Below are 26595 nucleotides of genomic sequence, written 5' to 3' on the forward strand. Positions count from 1 at the left end.
TGTAAAGAACAGACTTTTGAACTCTGTGGGAGAAGGCAAGGGTGGGATGATTTGAGAGAATAGAATTGAAACGTGTGTATTATCATATGTGAAATAGATCGCCAGTCCAGGTTCGATGCATGAGACCAGGCACTCAGGGCTGGTGCACTGGGATGACCCTGAGGGATGGAATGGGGAGGGAGGTGGGAGGGGGGTTCAGGATGGGGAAAACATGTACACCCATGGCTGATTCATGTCAATATATGGCAAAACCCACCACAATATTGTAAAGTAATTAGCCTCTAATTAAAATAAATTAAAAAAAGAAAAGTAAAAAAAAAAAGGTTAACCTTGAGAGAAAAATTTAAATTTAAAAAATTTAAAGAGAAATTGATGATAAAGCTTAGCATTTGAGAGGTTACACGTAGACACCACATAAAGAATAGTCACTATAAAAAGATCTAAAAGGAGAAACAAATCCCTTATTCACTTCAAGGTATCTTTTTCTGAGCTAGAAAAAGCTAGTCCTTGGAGGTCACTGCTGGGGTGTCACACCAGCAAGGGCTATGACTTGAGTCAGAGAAAATCCTGGGTCAATTATTATACATTTTTGGTATTCTCCATAAAGGAAACAAAGGATTTTAAATATCCAGATTTTCTTTTAAATAATTCAAATTATAATAACCATGTTATATCTGATTAAGTGAAACAGGACACCTATTATTTTCCTAGAATGTGTATTCTAAATGGGTAGTGCATATTAAGCACTGTTATATGTATTTAATAGTCTGATTTACTACTCACGCTTTACTGAAGAAGTTCCTTCCACTGCATCCTCCAGACGGAAACCGCCAGTGTCCCCAGATCCTGAAAATTAAAAAGAAAAAAAAGATTTAAAAATGTAACTCTCTTGTAAAAAAATAAAATAATACAAATATACTCTTGTAACTGTCACTTCCCTTTAGACAGTATTATGAAGACAATGCCACAAAAGGAAATCAGCTGAAGCCACCCAAAGATACACTGAATTGATATCCCTCAACAAGCAATCTATTGATTCCAAAACAACAGCAAAAACAAAACAAAACCAAAAAAAAAACAGTTCTCAGTCCACTAGAAGACTGAAGGTTCAAGTGTATGAAAAATGAAGTATTTAATATAACCTTATAGAAAAAACTTCTTCATAGTATGACTTTTGATAATGAGCCAAGTTCTTTCACCCCATCCCAACTCTCATACAAAGGCTGCTCTGCATTTTGGCAACCTAGGACATGCTCCCCCCCACCAACCCCAGCACCTACACCTAGGCTAGTATCTGACACATAACTAAAAAGGCTGTGCAGAAGGTTTTTTCACAAGACAATTTGTCCTCAGAAGTGGACCCATCTGCCCAACCCTGATCGCTACTGAACTTGACAGCTTTCCTTCCCTCTAGGTAGGCATGTAGTTTCCCACAGGGTATACACATTAAGTCTCAAGCAAATCACTTTGCATGTATACTGAAACTAAACAAAGAAGCAAATGGACAGTAGATTACAGAAGCCAGGTTTCTCACTGCTGGAGAGGGAGGTTACAGACGAGAGAATTAGAAAGAGATCCATATGACAGTTGACTAGAATTGGAGACATCAGTATGAATAATGTTTAGCTATATATATGTGTGTGTGTGTGTGTGTGTGTGGTTACATATAGAAATATTCACAAACATGTGCATATACATGGGGTTAGTATTCAGATATACATCCCCTTGCTCTGTCAGATGAAAAGGCCTAGAAGCAACACCACCCAAGTAGCAATGAACACACCTGGCACCCAGATTTTGGTTTCTAAACACAATTCTCCAATAAAAGGAACCAGACCTCCTTGGAGACATAGCTGATTCTAAATTGGGACAGGAAATATCTAGATGAGATCTGAGCTTCTTACAGTGCTAGGAAGTACTTTTAAAAATATTTTATATTGGTGGGTATATGTCAAAGGGGCACAGAACTGACAGAAAAGAGTTCTCAATGGCTCAAGCTGGAAAAATTTAAAGTAGCAAAATAAAGTGGTACTGGATTATGACCCTATGTATAAAATAAATATCCATGACTCTATGCTGATATAAATGACAGCAAAAACATAAAAACAGAAGAATTCAAATTAATTTATGTAGACATTTCTCCTCTCCATAAGTGCTGACTCCCTTCCAAGATTATAGTATAAGGGGTGGGGAAGAGAAAAATAACCTTACATTGGAGAAACTGACATATACTACATCAGCCAGGTGATCAAGATTAAGATTAACAGTGATGAGTTATACTGATACTATATTCCCTGCTTTTTTTTTTTTTTTTTGGTCTTTCTGTACAGCATGTGGAGTCTTAGTTCCCTGACCAGGGATGGAACCCATGCCCCCTGCAGTGGAAGTACAAAGTCTTAACCACTGGACCACTAGAAGTCCCAATACTATATTCCCTTGATATGATGAGAAGGGCACTAAATCTTTGTGGTCTTCCTTTCAAGGAAGGATAACTCCATAAGCCCCATATAGTCACAAGGAAAAGAGCAGAAGAACTCCAACTGAGGTGCATCCTACAAAATACTTGATTAATCAAGCAAAATGCTGGGCTGGATGAAGCACAAGCTGAAATCAAGATTGCCAGGAGAAATATCAATAACCTCAGATATGCAGATGGCACCACCCTTATGGCAGAAAGAGAAGAGGAACTAAAGAGCCTCTTGATAATAGTGAAAGAGGAGTGTGAAAAAGCTGGCTTAAAACTCAACATTCAGAAAACCAAGATCATGGCATCCAGTCCCATCACTGCATGGCAAATAGATGGGGAAACAATGAAACATTGACAGACTTTATTTTCTTGGGCTCTAAAATCACTGCAGGTAGTGACTGCAACCATGAAATTAAGAAACGCTTGTTCCTTGGAAGAGAAGTTATGACCAACCTAGATGGCATATTAAAAAGCAGAGACGTGACTTTGCCAACAAAGGTCCTTTTAGTCAAAGCTATGGTTTTTCCAGTAGTTATGTATGGATATGAGAGCTGGACCAGAAAGCTGAGCAGTGAAGAATTGATGCTTTTGAACTATGGTGTTGGAGAAGACTCTTGAGAGTCCATTGGACTGCAAGGAGATCAAACCAGCCAATCCTAAAGGAAATCCGTTTAGAATATGTTCATTGGAAGGACTGATGCTGAAAGTGAAGTTCTAATACTTTGGCCATGTGATGAGAAGAATTGACTCATTGGAAAATACCCTGATGCTGGGAAAAATTGAAGGCGGGAGGAGAAGGGGATGACAGAGGATGAGATGGTTGGATGGCATCCCCAATTCAAAGGACATGAGTATGAGCAAGCTCCAGGAGTTGGTGATGGACAGGGAAGCCTGGTTTGCTGCAGTCCATGGGGTCACAAAGAGTTGGACATGACTGAGCAACTGAACTGAATACTCCTAAAAACTTTCAAGGCTGTCAAAAACTAAGTTTGAGAAACTGGCACAGCTTGAAGAGCCAAAGGAGATGTAATGATGGAAATTCACGTGGTACGCTGGATCAGACCCTAGGACAGAAAAAGGACTTTAAGTAAAAAACTAAGAAAATCTGAATAGAGTATGGACTTTAATAACTGTATCAGTGTTGGTTCATTAATTGTGATACATGTACTGTACTAATATAAAATGTTATAACAAGGGAAGCTATCTAGGTGTAGAGCACATGGGAACTCTTTGTATTAGCTTTGCACTGTAAATCTAAAACTGTTCTTAAAAAGTTTATTTTTAAATATCTATTTCCTATAGCAAAAAAATTAAGGTAACCACTAAAAAAAGAGATATAGGATGTATAACCTCTAACTCATTCAAGAATGAAAAGAAAGGTCAATACCAACAACTAAAATTCAACAAAAGTCACCAAATGGAAAAAACAAAAATATGTTAAATACAAAACATGGACTTTCCATATTGTCTAACACAATAATATGTATAACTATGCTCATAAAAAGTGAGTGTAAATAGAGCAAATTTCCTATTGAAAGGTTGTTGCCTTGAGCCATGAACAACACCGGGATTCTTGGCCTCTGGAGGAGAAGAATTTGATCTGGGGTCAGTGACGAGGCTTGATCCTTCAGAGCTTTTGTGTAGTAAAGTTTCATTAAAGTATAAAAGAAACAGAGAAAGCTTTTGACATAGACATCAGAAGGGGGCAGAAAGGGTACCCCCTTACTAGTTTTTAGTAAGGCGTTATATACCTATTAGCAGATTAGCTGCAGGCCACTGTCGACCCACACCTCCACCGGAGAAACCTGGATACTCACAGACAAGTCTGGCTCAGTCTCTTGTGGGGACTGCTCCTTTCTCCTGGCTCCTGGTGACACAAGGTCTTGTTTGTGCCCTCCAAGAGCCTATTTTCCCAGTCCTGTGGAAGTCCTGTTATCAAATCACACTGGCCTCCAAAGTCAAATTCCCAGGGGTTCACAGTCCCTTTGCTGGATCCCCAGTGGAATGGCAAACCACTTCAGTATTCTTGCCTTGAAAACCCCACGAACAGGATGAAAAGGCAAAAAGATAGGGCACTGAAAGATGAACTCCCCAGGTTGGTAGGTGCCCAATATGGTACTGGAGAAGAGTGGAGAAATAAGTCCAGAAAGAATGAAGAGATGGAGCCAAAGTGAAAACAACACCCAGTTGAGGATGTGACTGGTAATGGAAGTAAAGTCTGATGCTATAAAGAACAGTATTGCATAGGAACCTGGAATGTCAGGTTCATGAAGCAAGGCAAATTGGAAGTGTTCAAACAGGAGATGGCAAGAGTGAACATCGACTTTCTAGGAATCAGTGAACTAAAATGGACCAGAATGGGTAAATTTAATTCAGATAATCATTATACCTACTACTGTGGGCAAGAATCACTTAGAGGGAATGGCGTAGCTCTCATAGTGAACAAGAGTCCAAAATGCAGTACTTGGGGGCAATCTCAAAAATGACAGAATGATCTCTGTTTCTTTCCAAGGCAAACCATTCAATATCACAGTAATCCAAGTCTATGCCCCAACCAATAATGCTGAAGAACCTGATGTCGAATGGTTCTATGATGTCCTACAAGACCTTCGAGAACTAACACCAAAAAAAGATGTCCTTTCCAACATAGGGGACTGTAATGCAAAAGTAGGAAGTCAAGAAACAACTGGAGTAATAGGCAAGTTTGGCCTTGGAGTACAAAAAGAAGCAGGGCAAAGGCTAACAGAGTTTTGCCAAAAGAACACACTGTTCATAGCAAGCACCCTCTTCCAACAACACAAGAGATGACTATACACATAGACATTACCAGATGGTCAATACCAAAATCAGATTGATTATATTCTTTGCACCCAAAGATGGAGAAGCTCTATACACTTAGCAAAAACAAGACCAGGAGCTGACTGTGGCTCAGATCATCAACTCCTTATTGCCAAATTCAGACTTAAATTGAAGAAAGTAGGGAAAATCACTAGACCATTCAGGTATGACTTAAATCAAATCCCTTATGATTATCCAGTGGAAGTGAGAAATAGATTTAAGGGATTAGATTTGAAAGAGTACCTGATGAACTATGGACAGAGGTTCATGACACTGTACAGGAGGCAGTGATTAAGACCATCTCCAAGAAAAACAAATGCAAAAAGGCAAAATGGTTGTCTGAGGAGGCCTTACAAATAGCTGAGAAACGGAGAGAAGCAAAAGGCAAAGGAGAAAAGGAAAGATATACCCATTTGAATGCAGAGTTCTAAAGAATAGCAAGGAGAGACAAGAAAGCCTTCCTCAGTGATCAATGCCAAGAAATAGAGGAAAACAGTAGAATGGGAAAGACTAGAGATCTCTTCAAGAAAATCAGAGATACCAAGGGAACATTTCATGCAAAGATGGGCTCAATGAAGGACAGAAACGGTATGGACCTAACAGAAGGAGAAGCTATTAAGAAGAGGTGGAAAGAATACACAGAAGAACTGTACAAAAAAGATCTTCATGACCCAGATAACCACAATGGTATCTGAGCCAGACATCTTGGAGTCTGAAGTCAAGTGGGCCTTAGAAAGCATCACTAAGAACAAAGCTAGTGGAGGTGATAGAATTCCAGCTGAGCTATCTCAAATCCTAAAAGATGATGCTGTGAAAGTGCTGCTCTCAAGAAGCCAGAAAATTTGGAAAACTCAGCAGTGGCTACAGGACTGGAAAAGGTCAGTTTTCATTCCAATCCCAAAGAAAGGCAATGCCAAAGAATGTTCAAACTACTGCACAATTGCACTCATCTCACATGCAAACAAATACTCAAAATTCTCCAAGCAAGACTTCAACAGTATATGAAGAACTTCCAGATGTTCAAGCTGGATTTAGAAAAGACAGAGGAACCAGAGATCAAATTGCCAACATCAATTGGATCATCAAAAAAGCAAAAGAGTTCCAGAAAAACATCTATTTCTGCTTTATTGACTATGCCAAAGCCTTTCACTGTGTGGATCACAACCAACTGCGGAAAATTCTTCAAGAGATGGGAATACCAGACCACCTTTCCTGCCTCCTGAGAAATGTGTATGCATGTTAAGAAGCAATGGTTAGAACTGGACATGGAACAATGGACTGATTCCAAGTCGGGAAAGGAGTACATCAAGGCTGTATATTGTTACCCTGCTTATTTAACTTATATGCAGAGCACATCATACGAAATGCTGAGCTGGAGGAAGCACAAGCTGGAATCAAGATTTCCAGGAAAAATATCAATAACCTCAGATATGTAGATGACACCACCTTCATGGCAGAAAGAAAAGAGGAACTGAGGAGCCTCTTGATAATAGTGAAAGAGGAGAGTGAAAAAGCTGGCTTAAAACTCAACATTCAAAAAACCAAGATCACAGCATCTGGTCCCATCACTGCATGGCAAATAGATGGGGAAACAATGGAAACACTGACAGACTTTATTTTCTTGGGCTCCAAAATCACTGCAGATGGTGAGTGCAGCCATGAAATTAAAAGAGGCTTCTCCCTTGGAAGAGAAGCTATTGCTAACCTAGAGAGCATATTAAAAAGTAGAGACATTACTTTGCTGACAAAGGTCCTTCTCATCAAAGCTATGTTTTTGCCATTAGTCATGTATGGATGTGAATGTTGGACCATAAAGAAAGCTGAGCAGTAAAGAATTGATGCTTTTGAACTATGGTGTTGGAGATGACTCTTGAGAGTCCGTTGGAGTGCAAGGAGATCAAACCAGTCAACCCTAAAGGAAATCAGTTCAGAATATATTCATTGTAAGGACTGATGCTGAAGCTCCAATATTCTGGCCACGTGATGCAAAGGACTGACTCACTGGAAAAGACCCTGATGCTGGGAAAGATTGAAGGCGGGAAAAGAAGGGGACGACAGAGGATGAGATGGTTGGATGGCATCACTGACTCAATGGACATGAGTTTGAGCAAGCTCCGGGAGTTGGTGATGGGTAGGGAAGCCTGGCATGCTGCAGTCCATAGGGTCGCAAAGAGTTGGACATGACTGAGTGACTGAACTGAACTGATATAACAAGTGCTAACAGGAAGGAAAAAAATACTGATATAAGGCAAGATGAAATTTAAGACCTAAACCTCTAAAGAGGAAAAGTGACATATTTTATGGGTTTAAATCATATAATCCACCAATAAAAGTCATGCATTTAATAACCCAGCTTCTAATATTCTAAAGTAGACTTTCAATTCTTCCTTTGATTAAATAACCAGTATCAGATTAGCCTTCCCATCATAAATAACCATAAAATGAACAAAACATGAGGCAACAGCTTTCAGCATTGAACAAGTATTGAGAGACTACAGTCCCTGAGATCAGGGAAATCATGACAGCTAAATTCAACAGGTATTCCTGGACTGGATCCTGAACCTATAAAGATAATCAGTGGGACAATGAGTGAAATTTGAATGAGGTCTGTGGACCAGATGGTAATACTGGCTCACTGTCAATTTCCTGATCTTGATGGATGTACTACAGTCATAGAGGAGGGTTGTCCTCATTTTTAGGAAATGCATACTGATATATCAAGAGATATTTGGGACTGATTCTGAAATTATTCAGAAGAAAAGTATTTGAAGATAAATACATACACCAGAGCAAATATGCTATAACTGGGAAATCTAGGTGAATAGTAAATGGGAATTCCTTGTATTAGATAATATTGGAACAACTGGTGAAACTTGAATGGAGTCTGAGAATTAGGTAGTATTAATGGATCTGCATTCATTTTCCAATTCAGATGGTTACATTGATGATATGCAAAAGGATGTTTGTAGGAAATGCACTCTGAAGTATGTTGTGAGAGGAAGGATCATAGGGTATGGTAACATCTTCTCAACTTATTAGGGGGAAAAAAGAAGGTCCCTGCACTGTACTTGCGAGTTTCCTGCAGGTCTGTAATTCTTAAAACATTTAGACAATTAAAATAATTTAAATATGCATATTTCTCAATTCAACGATTATACTTTTAGGTACATGTTACAGAAAAATACTTGCACATGTGCCCAAAGAGGTACGTACAGGATGTTTATAGCAGTACTGCTTACAAGAGCAAAAAGAAATGGAATCAGACCAAGTGTTCACTGAAGAATAGTTGAAGTAAATATGGTTCTTCAATACAATGAAGTGTTCTGCAGCTGTTTAAAAGAATGGGATACTCTCAGTAAACTAGGGCTACAAGGGAATTTCCTCAACTTGATAAAGAATACCTATAAAAAACCTACAGCTAACATGATCAGGAACAAGGCAATGATGTCCCTTCTCAGCACTGCTTTTCAACATCATACTGTCAGCCCCAGCTACTTCAGTAAGACAAGAAAAGGAGAAAAGGTATAAAGACTGGAAAGGAAGAAATAAAACCGTTTTTGCAGAAGACTTGATTATTGAAAAAAATCTACCCCAAAACTCAAAACTCCTAGAACTAATAAGTAACTATAGCAAGGTTGCAGGGTATATGGTTAATATAAGTAGATTTCCTATGTACCAGCAATGAACAAATGGAATTTGAAATATTAACAAAAAGCACAACACTGTTTACATTAGCAGCACCTCCCCCAAATAAACACCTTATAGAAATCTAACAAAATATGCACAAGATCTATATAAAGAAAACTACAAAACTCTAATGAAAGAAATCAAAAGAGAAGAGATATTTCATGTTCATGGATAGGAAGATTCAATACTGTCAAAATGTCAGTTCTTCCCAATTTGATTATAGATTCAGTGCAATCACAATTGAAATGTCAGCAAATGATTTTGTGACTGACAAAACTGATTTTTAAGTTTATACTGACAAGTTGATACTGAGAGGAAGAAAACCCAGAATAGCTAATAAAATATTGAATGAAAAGAACAAAGTTAGAGGACTGACCCTACCCATCTCAAGACTTACTATAAAGTTAAGATACTGTGGTATTAGCAAGAGACAAAGAGATCAATGGAACAGAACAGGGAGCCCAGAAACAGACTGACATAAACACAGCCAAATGATCTTTGACAAAGGAGCAAAGGCAGTATGATGGAGAAAAGAGTCTTTTCAACAGATGGTGCTACAACACCTGGACATCCACATGGAACAACAACAACAAAAACCCTAGACACAGACCTTAGACTTTTCATATTAACTCAAAATGAATCATAGTGCATTGGTTTCTGTTTTGTTGACAGTTTCCTTTGCTGTGCAAAAGCTTTTAATTATGTTCCATTTGTTTATTTTTGCTTTTATTTCCTTTACTTTAGTAAACAGATCGAAAATTAATTCCTGCAGTTTATGTCAAAGAGTGTTCTACCTATGTTTTCCTCTAGGAATTTTATAGTGTTCACTCTTACATTTAGGACTTTAATACATTTTGAGTTTATTTTTGCATATAGCATTAGAGAATGTTCTAATTTCATTCTTTTACATGTAAAAGCTGTCCAGTCCTCCCAGAACCATTTATTGAAGAGACACTGTCTTTTCGTCAATGTGTGTTTGTGTCACTCACATGGAACTAAACAGACATTTTTCCAAAGAAGATATACAAATGGCCAACAGGTATATGAAAAGATGCTTAACAATATCCATCATCAGGGAAATGCAAATCAAAACCAAAATGAGGTATCACCTCACACCTGTTAGAATGGCTAGAGTCAAAAAAACATGCTAAGTTTTGGTGCAGGTGTGGAGAAAAAGTAATCGTTATGCACTGCGGTAGGAAGTAAATTGGTTCAGCCACTCTGGAAGATAATATGGAGGGTCTTCAAAAATTGATAAACAGAATTATGATCCATCAAATCCTACTTGTGGCCATATTGCCAAAACAAAGGAAATCACTATCTCAAAGAGATATCTGCACCACCACCCCCTCCAGCTATGTTCCTTGCAGCCTTCCTCCCAATAGCCAAGATATGGAAACTAAGCATCCACAGATAGATGAATGGATAAAGTAAATGTGGTATATACATATACACCACAGAATCTTATTTACCATTAAAAAGAAGGAGATTCTGCCTTTTCAACAATATGGATATATCTAGAAGGTATTATGCTAAGTGAAAAAAGTCAGAGGAAGACAAATAACTGTATGACTTCACCTGCACATAGAGTCTAAAAAAAACCTAACTCATAGAAACAAAGTAGAATGGTGGCTGGCTGCCAGAGACTGCAGGGCTGGGGGAAATGGGGAGATGTTGGTCATTGTTGGCCATAGGGTATAAACTTCCAGTTACAAGATGAATAAGTTCTAGGGATCTAATAAGTGTGTGGTATCAGATCAGATCAGTCACTCAGTCGTGTCCAACTCTTTGTGACCCCATGAATCGCAGCACGCCAGGCCTCCCTGTCCATCATCAACTCCTGGAGGTCACTCAGACTCACGTCCATCGAGTCAGTGATGCCGTCCAGCCATCTCATCCTCTGTCGACCCCTTCTCCTCTTGCCCCCAATCCCTCCCAGCATCAGGGACTTTCCAGTGAGTCAACTCTTCACATGAGGTGGCCAAAGTCCTGGAGTTTCAGCTTTAGCATCATTCCTTCCAATGAACCTCCAGGACTGATCTCCTTTAGGATGGACTGGTTGGATCTCCTTGCAGTCCAAGGGACTCTCAAGGGTCTTCTCCAACACCACAGTTCAAAAGCATCAATTCTTCGGCGCTCAGCCTTCTTCACAGTCCAACTCTCACATCCATACATGACCACAGGAAAAACCACAGCCTTGACTAGACGAACCTGTTTGGTAACTGTAATTAGCAATTTGCAAGAATATGATACACTATCGTCAAGAGGGTAGATCCTAAATGTTCTCACCAGATACACACACACACACACAAATGCAATTTAGTTCAGTTCAGTTCAGTCACTCAGTTGTGTCTGATTTTTTGCGACCCCATGAATCACAGCACCCCAGGCATCCCTGTCCATCACCAACTGCCGGAGTTCACTCAAACTCACGTCCATCGAGTCAGTGATGCCATCCAGCCATCTGATCCTCTGTCGTCCCCTTCTCCTCCTGCCCCCAATCCCTCCCAGCATCAGAGTCTTTTCCAATGAGTCAACTCTTCACATGAGGTGACCAAAGTATTGGAGTTTCAGCTTTAGCATCAGTCCTTCCAAAGAACACCCAGGACTGATCTCCTTTAAGATGGACTGGTTGGATCTCCTTGCAGTCCAAGGGACTCTCAAGAGTCTTCTCCAACACCACAGTTCAAAAGCATCAATGCTTCAGCACTCAGCCTTCTTCATAGTCCAACTCTCACATCCATACATGAGTACTGAAAAAACCATAGCTTTGACTAGACGGACCTTTGTTGGCAAAGTAATGTCTGTGCTTTTCAATATGCTATCTAGGTTGGTCATAACTTTCCTTCCAAGGAGTAAGCGTCTTTTAATTTCATGGCTGCAATCACCATCTGCAGTGATTTTGGAGCCCAGAAAAATAAAGTCCGACACTGTTTCCCCATCTATTTGCCATGAAGTGATGGGACCAGATGCCATGATCTTCGTTTTCTGAATGTTGAGCTTTAAGCCAGCTTTTTACTCTCCTCTTTACCTTTCATCAAGAGGCTTTTTAGTTCCTCTTCACTTTCTGCCATAAGGGTGGTGTTATCTGCATATCTGAGGTTATTTATATTTCTCCTGGCAATCTTGATTCCAGCTTGTGCTTCTTCCAGCCCAGCATTTCTCACGATGTACCCTGCATAGAAGTTAAATAAGCAGGGTGACAGTATACAGCCTTGATGTACTCCTTTTCCTATTTGGAACCAGTCTGTTGTTTCATGTCCAGTTCTAACTGTTGCTTCCTGACCTACATATATGTGTTAACTAATCTTATTGTGGCAATCACTTCACAATATATACATGTAGCAAATCATCACATTGTCAATTATATATCAAGAATGCTGAGGGGGAAAGAGATAAAGAAAAAAAAGATATGAACTGTGTGAGTCAGAGTTGGTATATGCCTTGTAAGGAGGTTGCTAAAGCTATAGACATAAACAAAAGCAGACCAAGTGAAAACAATGGACTGAAGACTTTAACTGACACATTAAAGAAGACAGATAGATGGTAAATACACATAGGAAAACATGTTGCACATCATATGTCAATAGGAAATTCAAATTAAAACACTGAGATACCAGTATACACCTATGAGAATGGCCAAAATCCAGAACATGGACAACACCAAGAGCTGATAAGGCTGTAGAATGAAAGGAAATCATATTACTGCTGGGAGTACAAAATGGTACAGTCACTTTGGAAGACAGTTTGCTGTTTTCTAAGAACACATACATACCATATGATCCACCAATTGGGCTCCTTCGTGTTTACCCAAAGGAGTTAAAAACTTATGTCCAAACAAAAACCTGCACACAGATGTTTATAATTTCTTCATTCATAATTATGAAAGCTTGGAAACAGCCAAGATGTCCTTCAGAAAGTGAATGTTAGTCACTCAGTCGTGTCTAACTCTTTGCAATCCCATGGACTGTAGTCCACCAGGCTTCTTTGTCCCTCAGTAAGTGAGCAGATAAATAAACTGTGTTACAGTCAAGACAATAGAATATTATTCAGCACTAAAAATAAATAAGCTATCAAGGCATGAAAAGACACAGAGGAACCTCCAATGCCCATACTAAGAGAAAGCAGCCAATTGTAAAAGTAAGATAGTGTATGATTCTGACTATCTGACATTCTAGAAAGACAAATATGAAGACAGTAAAAAGGATCAGCAGTTGCCAGGGGCTGTGTGGGGGCAGAATGACTAGGAGGAGCACAGAGAATTTTTAGAGCAGTGAGACTATTCTGTATGATACTCTGATGGTGGATGCATGCCATTAATTTTGTCTAAACCCAAAGAATGCACAACACCAAGTGTGTGCATGCTCAGCCATGTCCAACTCTGTGGGACTCCATGGACTATAGCCTACCAGGCTCCTCTGACCATGGGATTTCCTAGACAAGAATTCAACACCACCAAGAGTGAAACACAATTCAAACTATGCACTTTGGGTGATGATAATACTGTCAATATAGGTTAATCAATGGTAATGAAGGTAACATTCTGGTGAGGAGGGGGGTGTTGGTAATGAGAGAGGCTGTGTATGTGTGCGGTCAGGAGGTATACGAGAAAACTACATACCTTCTGCTCAATATTGCTCTGAGCCTAAAACTGATATAAAAAATTAAATCTATTAAAAAGAAGAAAGGCATAAGCCTATGTGCTGACATGGGAGAGAGCTCCAAGATACAGTATTACATAAATAAAGGTGCAGAGAAATTTTTTTCCATGAGTATCTACATTTATAGCCATAAAAATCTTCTGGATGGAAGCTTACACACAGCCTGGTAACAGTGGTTACGTTTACAGAATGAGAAAAGGGGTCAGGGAGAAAGAGAACTTTAACTATTCATTTGAACCCTTCTTTTTTTTATTTTAATCTCGTATATAAAGTGATGTATCTTGTAATAATAAATAATTTTTAAAGTTCTCTATCATAAGCCAATCATCCTATTGGATGTTTCTTCAAAACACACACACACTCTCTCTCTCTCTAATATAAACACACATAATGGAATATTTGTCAGTCATAAAAAAGAATGAAATAACGTCATTTAAAACAATATGGATAGACTCAGAGGACATTATCCTAAATGAAATAAGTCTGCCAGAGAAAGACAAATACTATATGATATCACTGTGGAATCTAAAAAACACAGCAAGTGAATCAATGTAACAAAAACGACTCACTGATATAGAGAACAAACCAGTGGTTACCAGCCGAGAGATGAAACAGGGGAGGGGCCAGATAGGGGTAGGGGATTAAGTATAAATTATTAGGTATAAAATAAATAAGCTACAAGGATATATTGTACAACATAGAGAATATAGGCAATATTTCCTAATACCTATACATGAAATTATTCATAAAAATTATGAATATGTTGTAAACCTGAAACTTACATGACATTGTACATCAACTATACCTGAATAAAAAAAGGGATAACACAATTTTGCAGATTTATGAACCCGTTACTGACCCTGAATTCAATGGACCCAAATGATCTGAGGACAAAACCATTCAAAATTTCAATCTACATCCCGAGCTATTAAGACTTCAGAGCCTACAACCAAACACAGCTGCTAAAATCAAGATGGAAACAAACATTCCATGAGAGATACAATACCTCAAATGGTCCTAAATAAAGCTGTATTGTGGTGATCATTCTGAAATGTATAGAAGTATATACAATTGCTATGCTGTGCCCCTGGAACTAAGAGTTGTAGATCAGTTTTACTTCAATAAAAAAAAAACTATCAGGGAGATAGCTCCGTATCAGAAAAAAATAAGAGGTATAGGCTATATCCTATAACTCTTCTATGTGACCTATACTAAATGACTCAGTTTGGGTGGAGGGCAGACAGGAATCCTCTGTACTAAGGACACTGATTTGCTCTCTGATTCCAGACACGCAGTAGAAACCAGCTGACTCATCACAGGCTCAATTTACAAGGCCCAAATCTCTATGCCTGGGAGGCTGGTGCTCCAGCATCGGGTAGAAAAGTTACTTCCAACACAGAGGGCCACAAATTTCTTTTAATGGAGAAAGCATATAGTGAGCTAGTTACACCCATTGGAAAACATCCTTTAACATAAGGCAAAACTTTGGAAATGGTACCCATGGGCCTGTGTATGTCCTTGAGAAACCATATGTAATAAGGAAAGTGCCAGTTCTACCCACTGGCACCCCGGCAGCCTGAGTCTGTCCTGAAGTGGACTGTCCCCTTTTGGGAGGGAACACAAACTTGACCTCATACTGCAACCTGACCCACCATGCCTGGGTGACTGGTGTCTAAAGCTAAGGGCACATTTAATGAGGGCTATAAAAACAGGCACAACAGGCTCTTGTTAGAGGCTTCTGCCATGAAGTGGCTGAGATCTGGCACTTGCCAAAGCCTTGATGGAAACATCTAATCCAGGAGAGAGCCAATGCAACTGATGCACCCCTTGAGTATCTTTCATGTGGATTTCATCACTCCCTGTCCCTTGCCCCCTGACCCACCCCGACTCCACACACTGTTGTCCTCTCGCTCGTCCACTGAGTTGGACGAGCTGAAAGCACACCCACTCTGGTCAGGTGTTTACATTCATTCTCTCTAGACCTGCCCTGTCCAACATGGTAGCTCCTGCAATTCACATTAATTAATATTCAATAAACACTTTAAAAACGAGTGCCTTATTCACACTAGCCACCTTCCAAGTGCTCGACAGCCATGATTGGCTGGGGACAACTGTGTTGGAAGGCCTGACAGAGAATCAGCCATCATCACTGCTCTAGACAGTGAGCTGCTGGAAGCAGGCACGGGGCCTGGCAGGAAGGAGGCACTCCCTGAAGGGAATGTTCATTGTGATCATCTAAACTGTCCCCAAGCTATGAGAGTGCTACCAGTAGATTGTACCTGATACTACTTTGTAACAAATCCATTTGGGTTTCATGCCAAGAGCAAGCTCCTCCCTGTAGAGCAATGTGTCTGTTCCCTACTGCTGGATGAAGAACCGCAGGGACAGCCAGGATCTCTGCTTACTGGAGATGTCAGAGGAGAAGTCGCAACCCAGTCAGGGAGACACGTGCCTCTCAAATGCCTGCTCACATCCATCACCCTGCTCTCTAAGGATGGTTTCCCTTCCCCCCGTTTCCTCTGTTCATATAAGGAGCTTTCAATTATTTTTGCAAGGGTCCAGTACAAATTCTAAATGAATAAATATTCACCTAAACTGCTTTGGTTCTCAAATTTTCAAACCTTGTCATTTTTTGGTGAATAAGAACCCAAGAACCCAAGGGACGTCTGAGACTGGTAAGTTGTGGCTGCCTAATCTTAGGATTTCACTTGTCTGAGTGAAGCTTCCATAAATACTCCAACTATATTTAAGTTTGTCCAAGAAAGCTTGGACAACAGCCACCTGCCTGACATTGGGGCTAGTGCCTGCATCGACGCCACAACTGCAAAGGAATGGAGTTATTTATCTGAAAGGAAACTAATTTGATCACCAGCAAGGTCGTTAACAAGTACAGGGAAGATCCACACTAGAGGGTGGGCCAGAATGAAATTCAAATCATAACCCAGTAAATATAACTGTGGCACAAGGCCCTTGATCATCTGGGTTCAGAGAATAAGACTAAAATTAGCCCCAGAAGATTGAACCTACAGACAGAGGGTGGGGGCACAGGGTGATTGAACCTGAAATGAGCCATGGAATAAGGACGTTCCACTTTAATGTGATAAAGACCTCAGCTGATGCAGCTGCTTGTAAAGCCCTGTGCTTCCCTGGCTCTCTGGCAGGGGACCATTGGGCCGCTAAGTAATAAAAGGGAAACCTGCAGGTCAGAAAAACAACTTCCCACCCTGCTGCAGTAGGGGCTCACTGTCGACCATAGGCACGTTCCTGAAAACTGCTTATGGGAAATTGCCACTGCAAAGTCATGGGTGTGCATGGTCAATTTTACAAATGTGTCTGTGAACACACTTCCTCTGTCTCCTGCCTTGTGCTGGAAAGGGTGGGAGCAAACCGAAAATGCTAAATTACGCTCATCCAGATTTCCCCGAATTTCTGCCCCATTTTAAATCTTGTTGCCTTAATCTAGATTCAAACGCGTGTGTCTTGATAAATTTACTCTTTTACACCTCCAAGCATGCTGAGTAATTAATATCCTCTGGGTTGGCTAAGCGCTGCAGCCTTGTGAGGGAACATGAAAATGGCTTTCCTCTGATTACTAAATGGATTTAGCTATTGCCACCTGAGTTCCCACCAGTTTCATGAATAAATTTAAAGCACTCCGAGAGAGGACAAGAACAACGCGAAGGCAACAGTTCACCAGAAAGCAGGGATCAGCATTTCAGTCCCAAACAGCCATTGCCATCAACACATTTGTGGTGTCCACCCCATATTCACAGGGTGCACCTCATGCCAGGCACAGTCCAAGGAAGGATGGAGATGCAGGTGACATGGCTAAGTCTTTTTACGTATTTCCAGGAAGCATCTAAGTGCCCTGCATACATGGCAAGTAGCTTGATTTTCAGTGTTGGGGGAGGAATTTTGCTTTACAAATTGCTTAAGTCACTTTGCCGATTGAAAGGACAGTTTCAGAAAAAGGATTAAGAAATGGAAAGGACAATTTCTTTCTTTCCATATAGAAAGGTACATGCTGCCCATGATGGCTGTTCAGAGGAAATTCCAAAGGTGCTTGGAAAGCCTGCAAGGATAACCTTTTCCACAGAAGTTGAAGCTGACAGCTAGGAGAGTCCTCAGCCAAAAAAATAAATTAATTAAAAACTAGACTGGGTACCAGGAGCCCAGGAAATGAAGACTAACAGCTAATTAGTGTGTGGTGTCTCTCTGGGGTAATGAGAATATTCTACAGGTAGATAATAGTGATGCTTGCACAACCTAGGGAATATACTATAAACCAGATTAAGCTGGTGAATTTTATGTTATGCAACTTACATCTCAATTTAAAAATGAACTAGTTGTCACCAGCTCTGCAACTGGGGTATTCAGGATCTCAGAGATCAGACACCTGATTGGGTGGGAAGCTGAGGGCCACAGCAGTTAATCATTTGGCAGTGGAAAGAGAAATAGTCCTGGAGCCAACAGATCCAATGTCTCATCACAGCTCAGCCACTCACTGACTAGGGGTGTTCACTTGACCTCATAGGAGGTCCTCATATGGAAACTGAAGGTATATCTGATTGCTTGACCCTCAAAGCAATAAGGTGGATGGCATGATGAAAACAAAGCCACCGTGAACAAATAAACTGTCAGGATGATGTGCCAGGAGGCGTGGGGTCTTGGGACAGCCCTACAACAAGAGGCTCTTGGGGCCAGTCTCTAAGAAGCAATACAAGACTCTAAGTGCCCTGCCGATGTCAAATAAAAAACTGGAGCCTCATGGGGTGGGAAGGGGAAGGTGGAACGAATTGAGAGTGGCACTGACATATATATACTGTCATGTGTAAACCAGGTAGCTAGTGGGAAGCTGCAGTATAGCACAGGGAGCTCAGCTCAGTGCTCTATGACAACCTAGAGGGGTGGGATGGGGTTTGGGGTGTGAGGGAGTCCAAGAGGAAGAGGGTATATGGATATGTATAGCTGATTCATGCTGTTGTACAGCAGAAACTAACACAACATTGTACAGCAATTATAGTGTGTTAATCACTCAGTCATGTCCAACTCTTTGTGACCCCAGGGACTGTAACCCACCAGGCTCCTCTGCACATGGAATTCTCCAGGTGAGAATACTAGAGTGGGTTGCCATAAAGCAATTATACTCCAACTCAAAAAAAAAAAAAAAATTGAAGCCTAAGGCTTCCCAACTCTAGTCCAAGGACATTTCAAGACAACACATGAGGATCTCAGTGCTGATGCAGCTTTGGAGTTTAAAGAGCTGGGTTCAGGTCCCCTTCTGCCATTCACCAGCAGAAACACCTTGGACAAGAGCCTTGACAGCTCTGTGCCTCAGTTTTCTCATCTGTAGAATGGAGATAACAAGAGACTCTACTGCAATGGGTTGATGCGAGGATTAAATTGGTCATTATGTATAAAGTGATTAGCCCACTGTCTGAAACATAGGAGTCTCTCAATTATCAGCTATTATTATGTTTGGTATTAAGTAAAGTAGAATTGAATGGCAAATATCCAAGTAGAAGGCCCTCAATAAAGATGTATGAATAAATAGCTTACAGATGAGAGTTAAAATGTCCAAAAGCTTAATAGACGCAAAGAGAAAAAAGCCACATTCTGATCTACACTTTCATAGTATCTGATGGACTTCAGGTCCTACCAATGTGATATTAAGCCTGGGAAATCAAGGCACAAGACTGTCACAAAGCCATCCCCAAACACTGCTAAGCCACAGGCTCGTGACTAATGATGAGCAGTGCACATGCCATTTCCTTCCCCTTTAGCCAATGAACATAAACACAAGTGGAGATTGGTATACTTAAATTTTTCTTCAAAAAAACCTGTGTAATTCCTTAAATGAGGAAGCTGTCTCTGGTTGATGTTGCATAGATGGAAGTTTTCAAGTCAGAGCCAGGAAGGGCTGAACAAGACCTCAGAGATCATCAAGCCCAACCCACTCATTTCTCAGATAAAGAGAATCCATCAAAATGTTTCAAGTCTGTTAAACAAAGGAGAATCTCACTGTAATACATACAGCTCATTATGGAGTTCACATATGTTTTCACGAAGCCCAGGATGCATCATGGGCCCTGCAAGAGCCTGCCTGGACTGAGCACCTGACCTGTTCAAGTCAACTTCAAAGACAATGCAAGTATGTCGTGAGGTATAAGCACTGGCAAGGGGTTTCCCCGTCCACATTACTGAGTAGGATTAGCAGTGAAATCCGAGGCTACACTTGACAGGCTCATGGAGATTTTGGCCTTACCACCGGGCCAGGCCAATGTGAACAGAGAAAGGCACTGTGAGCCCCAGGTGGCCATCCCCAGCCCAGCCCATTCTCCCCAACGACTGTACAGTAGGCCATGCTACCTGACCTAGCAGGAGAGATTTCCACAGCTCCAGAGAAACATGCTCAAACTGGCTGCTGTGTTCCCTCACCTTCCCAGCTTGGCTTCCTCTCTTTACACAGAAGAGCTCCAGTGGGTGCGTCACCACCTGCCTAGGCACTGAGACAGGAGCATGGCCATTATTCTTTATTTTTGGCTGCGCTGGGCCTTTGTTGCTGTACTCAGGCTTTCTCTAGTTGTTGATGTATACACTTCTCATTGCAGTGGCTTCTCTTGTTGCAGAGTGTGGGCTCCAGGGTGTGCGGGTTTAGCTGCTCCATGGCATGTGGGATCTTCCCAGGCCAGGGATACAACCAGAACTCTGCTGTGTTGGCAGGAAGATTCTAAACCATTGGACCACCAGAAAAGTCCAGCATGGCCATTATTCTTAACTCATCCTTCCTCTATGAATCATCCATGACCAAACTGTGCCTATTTTACCACCAAAATATTTCTGTATTCATTCCATCACTTGCACTTTTGTAGTCACTCCCTTAACGTCTCATCTCAATGAACACAACAGCCCTTTAAATGCCCTCCTTAGCTTGAGTATTCTATTCTGCTGCCAGAAAAATATCTTGCTATATCTAAAAACCTAGCTGGGTCACCCTTGGTTACTCAAAAATTCCCAATTTCTCTTCATTCTTGCTTACAGAATCAAGTCCAAACTCCTTGCGTATCATTCTAAACCCAACCATTATCTGTTACCTCCACACCCACTGCTTTCTTTACTGAAATCCTATAGAGGCCATCAGCATCCTCAGAAATGCTTGCTCCATGGAGCTCCTTAATGCTCTCCCCCTTTGCCAAGTAAAACCTATCACATGGGTCATCCATCTTTCACTAACTGCATCAGATACATCTAGGCCTGTAACTCTCACATATGACTGGAAACTTTGAAGATGGGAGCACAGCACCAGGCCTTGTCATATAATAGCACTCAGTTCACTGCCCCAAATTAACTCCTACTCTTCTAGCAGATGCTTAGACTGGAAACCCAAGACCATCTACGTTCAGGGAACCAACACTCAGAACGTATTCTTTAGTAAACAGACAGACCTTCTGTCAAGGAAACCTATACACTTTCTCCTATAAGCACTGAGGTTTTCATTAAAAAACTTTGTAACAAGTTGGTGTTTGCATCTTAGAAGACAATGAACTTAATAGACCTCAAAACTCAAATTCTTTTTTTTTTTATTTCTTTAAATATTATCTACCCCTTCTTGGTTGCCAAAAACCATTCATTATTATTAAAGTTCAAAGATTTAAAAAATTAATTCAGATTTCTTGTTTTAAATGATAAAATTCGACAGTACCCTAGTAACATTTTTGAACTTCAGGCCTGGCTTAATTTTTTGTCAAACCTCCATTCTGAAGTGCTTCCTTACTCATCCATTTGTTCCTGGTCATAAGGCTGACTGTCTTTGGATCAAGTGGCAACCCTTTGGATCAGTCAGAAAACAAAAGTCATGTTCAGGGAAAATAGTCCCCTGATGAGTGTCTGAGATGTGAAAACTCTTCTTACCAAAGAGTCCTCTTGCCATAGCACAAGTGAAAGAAAAGAGGAAAAGCTCCATGAAGAGAAATGTCTAGATTATTTGGTCATTTTTTAATTGGGTTGTATTTGTTTGCTGACTTCTAAAAGTTCTTTATATAATCTGGATACAAGTCTTTTATCAAATGCATGAATTGCAAATGTTCTCTCCCATTGTGGGGTTTGTCTTTTTACTTTTTGGATGGTTTCCATTGAAGCACAAACGTTTTTTTATTTTGAAGTCCAATTAATTTTTCTTTTATCACGTGCTTTTGTGCCCTATCTAAAAAGCCCTTGCCTAACCAAGGTCATGAACATTTATTCTTATATTTTCTTCTGAGAGGTTTATCGTTTTAGTTGTTACATTTAGACCTATGATCCATTTTGAGTTACTGTGAATGGTATGAGGTACAGGTTCAACTTCAATATTTTTTGCATATGGGAATCCAGTTGTCCCTGAACCAATTATTAAAAAGATTCTCTCTCCCACTGAATTGTTTTGGCACCACTGTCAAAGTTCTACTGATCATAAACTTGAGGGTTTACATCCCAAGTCTCAATTCTATTCCATCAATCTTTTTTTAATTAATTAATTGATTTATTTCATTTTACAATATTGTATTGGTTTTGCCATACATTGACCTGAATCTGCCATGGGTGTACATGTGTTCCCCATCCTGAACCCCCCTCCCACCTCCTTCCCCATCCCATCCCCCTGAGTCATCCCAGTGCAGCAGCCCTGAGCACCCCGTCTCATGCATCGAACCTGGACTGGCGATTCGTTTCACATATGATAATATACATGTTTCAATGCCGTTCTCCCAAATCATCCCGCCCTCGCCCTCTCCCAGAGTCCAAAAGACTGTTCTAACATCTGTGTCTCTTTTGCTGTCTTGCATACAGGGTTATCGTTACCTTCTTTCTAAATTCCACATATATGCGTTAGTATACTGTATTGGTGTTTTTCTTTCTGGTTTACTTCACTCTGTATAATAGGCTCCAGTTTCATCCACCTCATTAGAACTGATTCAAATGTATTCTTTTTAATGGCTGAGTAATATTCCATTGTGTATATGTACCACAGCTTTCTTATCCATTCATCTGCTGATGGACATCTAGGTTGCTTCCATGTCCTGGCTATTATAAACAGTGCTGTGATGAACATTGGGGTACACGTGTCTCTTTCGATTCTGGTTTCCTCAGTGTGTATGCCCAGCAGTGGGATTGCTGGGTCATATGGCAGTTCTGTTTCCAGTTTTTTAAGGAATCTTCACACTGTTCTCCATAGTGGCTGTACTAGTTCTTTTCCAATCTGGATTCCTTTTATTTCTTTTTCTGCTCTGATTGCTGTAGCCAAAACTTCCAAAACTATGTTGAAAGTGGTGAGAGTGGGCACCCTTATCTTGTTCCTGACTTTATGGGAAATGCTTTCAATTTTTCACCATTGAGGATAATGTTTGCTGAGGGTTTGTCATATATAGCTTTTATTATGTTGAGATATGTTCCTTCTATTCCTGCTTTCTGGAGGGCTTTTATCATAAATGGATGTTGAATTTTGTCAAAGGCTTTCTCTGCATCTATTGAGATAATTATATGGTTTTTATTTTTCAATTTGTTAATGTGGTGTATTACATTGATTGATTTGCAGATATTGAAGAATCCTTGCATCCCTGGGATAAAGCCTACTTGGTCATGATGTATGATCTTTTTAATGTGTTGTTGGATTCGGTTTGATCTTTATGGTTATCCTTGTGCCAGCGCCACCTAGTCCTGAATTCTGCTGTGTTGTATTAATAATAAGTTTTGAAATCAGTAAATGTGAATCCACCTAACTTCTTTCTTGCTTTTCAAGACTGTTTGGCTCTTCTAAGTCCCTTGAATTTCCATATGAATTTTAGGATCTGTTTGTCAATTTCTGCAAAAGAGGTAGCTGGGATTTTAACTGGGATTGCTTTGAATCTGTAAATCAACTTGGGAAGTATTAGCCTATCTATTTTAAACATGCTCAAATCTCTCTTTTGACTGTACATCCCCAGCCCGATGGAGAAGGCAATGGCACCCCACTCCAGTACTCTTGCCTGGAAAATCCCATGGATGGAGGAGCCTGATAGGCTGCAGTCCATGGGGTCTCGAAGAGTCAGACATGACTGAGGGCCTTCACTTTCACTTTTTACCTTCATGCATTGGAGAAGGAAATGGCAACCCACTCCAGTGTTCTTGCCTGGAGAATCCCAGGGACGGGGGAGCCTGGTGGGCTGCCGTCTATGGGGTCGCACAGAGTCGGACACGACTGAAGCGACTTAGCAGCAGCAGCAGCAGCCCCAGCCCGATACTGCCTTCTCTCTCCTTCTGTTCATAACCAAACTTATAAAAAAGGTGTTCATGTCTGATGCTTCCAACTCCCTCCCCTCTCAATCAGCCCTCGATGTCTGATAGCCACCTCATGCTCAGCACATGCAAAACCAAATGCCTGCACTTGCCCCTCCAATCTAGACCCCTTGGGTGTGTTCATATGTTTCACTGGGTGACACAGCCCCTTCTCCACCATCTAGGCCAGAAACCTGAGCGTCATCCTGGACAGATACCTCCCAGACCCCACAAGCCATGCCATCAAGAGCTCTCAGTCCTACCACATGCCCTCTGCTGTCCTCAACCACTTCTCCACATCTCCACCAACAGCCATCATATTCTGCCTGGACAACCACAAGAGTCACCTGCTTGCTCCTTCCAGGTCTGCTCCCCATCCCAACCCATTCTCCACACAGCAGCTAGGGAGACAAATAACAAATAGCACAACACATCACTTCTTTGTTCAAAACTCTCCAAGACCTTCTCACTACAGGGAATATACATTCCATATGACTGACTATGACCTGCAAGGCCCAATAGACCTGGCCCCTGCCTACCTGTTTGTACTATGCCTCTCACTGTTATGTAATTTTTGTTGTTTGTTTTCAAGTGAGGGATGTTCATTGTAGAAATCTTAGAAAATGTAGGAGACAAAATATAAATCAGCAAGGGATGATAACATAGACGCATCTTGAGGGCATTATGCTAAGTGAAAGAAACCAATCACAAAAGGACAAACACGGTGTAATTCCATGTACATGAGGTACTTTAGAGCTGTCAGATTCATTCAGAAAGTGAAATGAGGCTTGCCAGGGGCTGGAGTGGGGATGGAGAGTGGTTTAATGTGAACAGTTTTACAAGATGACCAAGTTCTGGAGATGTGGTTGCACAACAACGTGAACGTGCTTAACAGGACTGAACTACACCATCAGAAATGATTAAGAGGGTAACTTCAAGTTAGGTGGGGTTTTTTTAAACCACAATTAGAAAGGAATAGCAACAAGTGGTGGTTTCTTGAAAAGAAACCCCACAGAGAGACAACCATCTCAGGGCATATTAACTGTGGGCAGAATCTGAAATCTTATCTCATCAACAATCCCTTAAAATACAGCAATCTCATTTCCCCATATAACTCAGAGGTTCCCAGCCAAGAGGGACAGGCTGACTGAGAATAGAAACCTCTTCCCTCTCAGAATCACCTGGGTTGGGGTACCAGGCAGGTGCTATTGAAGGTCATTCATTAGAAGAGTCAGGTTGTTGGAAACTTTCTTATGTTTATGCCAAAACTGGCCCTGAAGCTCTGGGATTATAAAAGAATAAGCCCGTCCCATTGCCCATGACGCTCCTTCAGAGATCTGAGTCCTGCCATATTTCTCACTTCTTCCCCAATACCTTCCTTCCACTTGTACAACTTTTCTCCATGAACCTGTCTGTGTGTATCATAAAGCAAGCAGGAAACAGCTTGCTTTAATTCTTTCCCTGATATACCCAATGGCAGACTGTGGCTTCTATCGACAACCATGCTCAAATTCAGTGCCTGTGTACACAATTAGGGACCACAGCCCTTGGCGCTTGTGTGGTGCTCCGTAAACACTGACTAAGCAATCTGAGGAACAGTGTCAAAACACAGAACAAGCCAGCCTGTGGGTATAAATACATCCTGCTCCATCACTCCTTCTGGGGCTAGCTTATCACTGAAGGAGGCAATCAATCTGGCTCATCGTTCAACACAAATCCTCAGAAGCAGTGAGGGCCCCCTGCCCCCGCCACTGCTGTTTTTCACATCTGTGGAAAAAGGGAGATTGCTATCCTGGGTTATATAGCAATTTCAAAGAACTTATCCAAGCCTTGTCTGCTTGATTTGGTCAACTAAATCCATAAATCAGCCAGTTCTATGGGGGAATATAAATCAAATAAGTGAATTAATACGATGCAAAATAAAATCACAGCTGTTCAGCTGATCCTCCCCCCCCACCTTTTTTTTTTTTTTTTTTTTTTACCGCTCTGTGCTTATGCCTCTGCAGACACGCTGGTGGTGGGTGCTGGGGATTTAGATGAGTGCCAGGAAGCGGAATCCCACTTATCTACTTTCTAAGCTTCTTTCCAGCCCAAATGCACCTCTTGAAACATGATCCAAGCCAGGCTCAGCAGCAGGCATGCTCACCTTTAAGTACCTCAGCAACTTTAGACTATGTTTATCCCCCAATTGCACCTAACATGGATCCCCCAGTCAGAAACATATTTTGCATCCCCAACCAGTACATGCAAGCAATAGGCAGATGTCAAGACATCTATGTCACAACCCACGTTGCAACACAGTGCTACTCACTCAACTGTCTTGGTGCCTTTGTCAAATAAAGGAACAGATTCAGCAAGTTGAATTCTAACTTGGTCCATGGTCATGTTCTCCACAGATAGGGGGTCTGAGAGGTCTAAGGTAAGGCAGGGTGTGGCATGGGTCCAGTGGGCATTCAGCACATTTTTCACTCAAGGTCACCTAACCTGTCTTTTTTTTTTTTTTAAACATCAACCTTAAGAAAGGAGACTTGGCTCATTTGAGGGAGGAAAAGGAATTAATGCCTGATATACACACCAACATGGGTAAATCTCAGGATAATTATGTTGAGTGACAGAAGCCAGACCAAAAAAGAGTAAATGTTGTATGATCCCATT

General features: G+C 40.9%; 1 protein-coding gene across 2 annotated transcripts in view; it reads right to left on the bottom strand.

Moving 5' to 3' along the window:
• Nucleotides 1-26595, bottom strand: part of CD99L2 (CD99 molecule like 2) — a 121582-nt gene that overhangs the window by 43027 nt on the left and 51960 nt on the right. For both annotated transcript variants that reach the window (XM_024988205.2, NM_001083758.1), the window contains exon 2: nt 784-846. In XM_024988205.2, the coding sequence (XP_024843973.1) occupies nt 784-846 (63 nt within the window). The remainder of the gene's footprint in view (nt 1-783; nt 847-26595) is intronic.

Source organism: Bos taurus, chromosome X (assembly GCF_002263795.3).
Source record: "Bos taurus isolate L1 Dominette 01449 registration number 42190680 breed Hereford chromosome X, ARS-UCD2.0, whole genome shotgun sequence".
Lineage (NCBI taxonomy): Eukaryota > Metazoa > Chordata > Mammalia > Artiodactyla > Bovidae > Bos > Bos taurus.